This window comes from Malus domestica, chromosome 03, assembly GCF_042453785.1.
Source record: "Malus domestica chromosome 03, GDT2T_hap1".
NCBI lineage: Eukaryota > Viridiplantae > Streptophyta > Magnoliopsida > Rosales > Rosaceae > Malus > Malus domestica.
This window is the reverse complement of record NC_091663.1, coordinates 22,650,575-22,655,798: the sequence shown is the minus strand read 5'-3', so window position 1 is coordinate 22,655,798 and position 5,224 is coordinate 22,650,575. Positions and strand designations below refer to the sequence as shown.

Here is a 5,224-nt window from a genome sequence, read left to right as displayed (position 1 = left end):
AGGTAAGTTCTAAGACTCTCATTCTTAGTCTGAGCCCTCATGCTGAAGATGGCTTCATGATGCTTGCAAACATCACGATATACAAAGTAGATATTCATGAAAATGGTGATGAGGATTTCGAAACAGTCAATAGAACAGGCTGATAACTCAGATAATCATCTCCTAGTAGGTTATTCGAAAGTTAACGAGAACATCTTGCACATCCATGCGTAGTTATTGATATATATATATATATATATATATATATATATATATATATATATATATATATATATATATATATCCATAACATTCTCGTAGTGCATCGTGTAGTAGTCCAGGTCAAGCTTTACGTGGAAATACTTAAACCTAGGTTGGACAAACTTCTCCAAAAGGGATGCAAATTCGATTATTAAAGAAAGAAGGCTCTTAATCTTGGCAAAGACCTTGCTGGGAGGCAATTCTAAACATCTCTATGAGCCTCCCTAAGGCTATCACGATTCAACATTTTCAATTGCTCATGTTCCTCAGATAATTCCAGATCATTAAAGTCAAGATGCCTGGGTTCCATGCGATGAAGCCTTGCAGCGTCTAAGGGATTAGAGTTTCGTCGGACTCGGATCCCGCCTACAGAGGTCTATTTCACTATTTGGCCATCAGGTTGCTTTGCACATGCATTCAGATCAGCAATTTCAACTAGGGTTGGAACTGGCATTAGCACGATTGGTTGTCCCTCTAGAGTTATAATAATCAAGTTTTCAAATTCGATGACAAGGATTTTAGTTTGCGGTGTAGTCCCGCTAAAGTTCTATAAGGCCTTCATCTGCTTTTCAATGTCAACAAAGTTTGAATGGTTCAGATTGTTTTCCGTTGAGGCATTGGCATCTGCGTTGACTAAACTTTCTTCAACATACAGGATTGTGGTAGAGTGATTTGGTTGGGTGGAATATGAGTTCACTCTTAATGAAAGTGCCAATTGTTAGAACCAAATTTGTGCACCAATCATAAGACAACCTGTAAAAGAGCAAACAATCGTAAGACAACCTAGGCACCGGTGGGGTATTGACCAAAGGTCCTCTAATGGTCAAATTAGTAAGCAATATATGAGATTCAAGCAGTGAGCAAGAGAATAAAGTATGCGATAATTGCATACCAGAAATGAAACCCTAAAATGAGTGCATTTATACTAGACGGGAGCGAGGTCTTTCAGGATATGAAATCTATATTAAACCAAGTGAATCTTTAAAGGATATCTAGAGATTGTTATTGCTTCCTTTTAGGAGTGTGATTACTTGCCGCGTATGCCAATTCTTAGATTGTAGAAATCTCTAAGAATAGAGGAAGCTTATATGATCCCCAATTGGATCAGATTTCCATGTCTTGCGGAGTAGAATGATTAACCTCAGCAAGTCGGCGGACTTTACCTACCTTTCCGAAAACACATGATGAAGGTGGCATCGTTGGTCCGTTTATGCAGCTCGATAGGTCCAGAGGTGTTAAGTCCATGACCAAACTCCTAAGGTGTTCATATTCTAATCCGTCTTACTCCAATCTTAAAAAATCATGGTCCCACAACCCACATTTAAAAAATTTCTCAAAATTCCAGCATTGGTGTTTTTCAGAGGAGGATGCAAAAATAATCAAAATATGCAGCAATTTTCATGTTCATCTAGCTAGTTCACCTTGTTTAATAATTGGCATGATCAAATTCAGGGCCAGGCATATGGTCCAGTGCTGTTTGGGCACCAAAAAATATTACTATTAAAATATAGGTATATTTATAAAAAAAAAAAAAAAACTAATGAAAAGGGCTTGAAAACTTTGAGTTTTAATGATAAGGACAAAATAAAGGGTAAAGTGAATAGTACCAAGATTGACTTTTTAGTGTAAAAATGTGGTTTTTCGTTAAAGTGAACAGTACCGGGTGCTTTTCGTTAAAGTTCCCCAAAAAAATTGCTACAGTGCCCCTGTGCTGCCCCCGCATATTCGCTAGTTCACCCTCATTTTTCTTTTCGTCTTCCAAGTCTAAATCGTCTTCGTTTCGTCGTGACCAAAGAGTCACAGACCCATTGCCAAGACGGCAAAACCCATACCCAACCGTCCCGCATCAACAACATCCGTCAGAGTCCAGACAAATTCTAGGGACCAGTCATAGACTCACAGTGACATGGACCTACACGGTCCGCCGTTCTGCCGTTCGATACTCTTTCTCTCAGGTCGCAGCGCCTCCACGGTTCTAGCCTCTTTTCTATTTCAAACTTCTCATTTTTTTCACCTTAATTTTGTTACACAAAGGAAATTATATTTTACAAATCAAGGATAGCAAGACTGCAACTTCTAGCTTTCTTCGGCTTTTTACCTTTTGGCTTGGCTCTCCTTCGATACCGAGAAGAAAGAGTCATTCATTGAAAAAGTTTCAATTCTTTCTATCTAAGACCAAGCCTCAAGCTTAAAGTATGAGTTTGGGGAATCCATGTGCGGGGATTCTATTGAACTTGCTTTAATTGATAGGTAATTCTCCCCGCCCCTTAAAAAAAAAAAAAAATAATAATGTTATTAATGTTGTAAACATTCCTAGTTTAAGTATGATTGTGTAAATCCTAGATAAGATTTGATTCTAGTTATCCTTTCCTATTACAACTTGTATTACTTGGAGAAGAAGGAATATCTTCTCTCCCTTTACTACTATAAATAAAGGCACAATGTAGGAGGGATAACAACACACACATTCCCCTACAATTCTACAAACACACATCTCTCTCCTCTCTCTCTCTGCCGCCGGCCCTAGTCCCTCTGTCAGATAAAATAGACCACAACACGTTATCAGCACGCTCCTACCGCTGCGCTTAGGAATCTGACGTTGGAGATTTTTTCTGCATCAAACCAGTTCATCCATATCATCACGCAATCAGGTTCTTTCCAAACAACGGCTTTTAACTCGATATTTTGCAAGCCCTGATAGCATGAACATTCACCATGATGCATGACCCAACTTTACGTTTAACGTATTTTAGATTCTACATAAATTGTGTATGCTTCATCATCAAATTGCTACAATTATGTGAATTTGATATTTGCCATGAATTGAATCTTACATATGTACATGCATTGAAACTATTATTTGCATATGCATCAAAGTAAATATGTGATTCATTGAATTATATATGCATCTAATTAAAAAACAAAAACAAAAAACAAAAAAACAAAAAACAAAAAAAAAAAAAAAAAAAAAAATTTGGGCTCGCCTGGAACGGCCCGAGAAAAAAAAAAAATTTTAGGGCTGCACACAGCAGCCCATTCCCCTCTTCTCACCCCGTGGGCCTGTAATCCCACCCGAGGGTTCTTGGCTTATACTTTTAGGCCCCGAGATTTTATTATTTAATATTTTTTTTTTTAAATATGGGTTTTTATATTTTCACCCACACTTTAATTTGGCCCCGAAGACCAAAAATAAATTAATTCACTTATCATTATACAATATTTCTGCATATATTCTTTGCATATTTGTTTGCATATATATTTGTGTTTGCCTGCAGGAATATATGAACCTGAAGTTCATAATTACTTTGAAACCCGAAGTTTCTTCTAAACATGCCTTGTTTGAAAACCTGAAGTTTTCACTTAAACATATCACCCATGAAAACCCGAAGTTTTTCATGCAAAATTAAACCAATACATGTCTATTAGAACCTGTATGTTCTACTCCTATGTGAATGGATTGATTTTTCTCCATTACACTAACCACATCTTGTCCATCTATTGTGATAGGAACATGTCGAATTTGAACAAACTCGACTTCACCGCTTTGGAGGTTTCTGGAAGGAACTACCTCAAGTGGGTTCAAGATGTGAAGCTCCACCTCACTGCAAAGAACTTGCGTCCTGCTATTGAAGAAGCAACAGATAAACCTGTTGGCGAGGCTGAAAAAGCCACTGCTATGATCTTCATCCGAAGACATATCCATGACGCTCTGCAAACTGAGTACCTTGCTGAGGAGGATCCACGTGCATTATGGGCCGCTTTGGCTGATCGCTTCGATCACCAAAAGGACATATTCTTGCCTGAAGCAAGACACGACTGGCAGCACTTGCGCTTCCAAGACTTTAAGTCTGTGAATGAATATAATTCTGAAGTTTGTCGAATCCGATCACTTCTCAAGTTTTGCAATGAAACTTTGACTGAAGAGGATCTCCTGGAGAAGACCTACTCGACCTTCTCTGCTTCTAATATTGTCCTGCAGCAACAATATAGAGCTCAGAAGTTCACTAAGTTCTCGGATTTGATCTCTGTTTTACTTCTTGCTGAAAAGCAGAACCAGCTGTTGATGAAGAATCATCAAGCTCGACCTACTGGGGCTACTGCTGTGCCTGAAGCACATTATAGCACTAATCAGCACCCAAAACGCCAAAAGAGGCGTGGTAAGGGCGGCCAGAAGCCATCCCACCAAGGTCAACAGAGCCAAGGCCCATCCAAGGGAGGAAACAAAGCCCAGAAGCACCCAAACCTCGCTCCCAAGGCCCCGAACTTCAAGAATAAGGGCAAAGCACCTGCCACAATGAATGACGATATGTGTTATCGTTGTGGTTCCAAGGACCATTGGTCCCGTATTTGCCGTGCTCCCAAGAAGGTTGTGGATGCATATCATTCTCGTCGTACGAAGTTTGAATCAAACTTCCTGCAAGTGGACGAACCGGAGACTACAAAGATGGAGGTTTCTGATTTTCAGGAGGATACCACTCCTATGGAAGATTAGAATCTTAGACATAGACTTATTTTTCAGTTAAAATAAGACAATTGGGGCCGAATTCCACCTTGTGGCCGAACCCCACCTTGTTTTTTGGTTGATTTTGAACAATTTTCCTTTATGTTTTGGATTATTAGTTGGCGATTTATTTTGGATATTAAGTTTTTAATCCTTGAATAAATGAAATTATTTTGAATTAATACTTGTTTTTATAAACTTTTATGCATGTGACCGATTCAAATTAATTTTTCATTCTAAGTATGACTAGTGGGAAAGTTAGTTGTCTGGCAGATAGTGCAACCACGCATACTGTTTTGCGTGAACGCATCTATTTCACTAACTTCATACCTAAGAATGCACCTCTGACAACCCTCTCAGGCCCATCCAACCTGATCGAAGGATACGGTAAGGCACGTATAATGTTGTCCAATGGTACAATCTTGACCATTGCTGAGGCACTCTATTCTCCACGTTCCGGAAGAACGTTACTAAGTTTCAAGG

General features: G+C 38.9%; 1 protein-coding gene across 1 annotated transcript; it reads left to right on the top strand.

The window, feature by feature from the left end:
• The first annotated feature begins 2,539 nt into the window (after positions 1-2,539).
• Positions 2,540-4,919, top strand: LOC139194239 (uncharacterized). Its single transcript, XM_070818595.1, has 2 exons — positions 2,540-2,891; positions 3,748-4,919. Exon 2 carries the CDS (start codon positions 3,752-3,754, stop codon positions 4,730-4,732), a length of 981 nt encoding a protein of 326 aa, XP_070674696.1. The 5' UTR covers positions 2,540-2,891; positions 3,748-3,751; the 3' UTR covers positions 4,733-4,919.
• Positions 4,920-5,224: the final 305 nt, after the last annotated feature.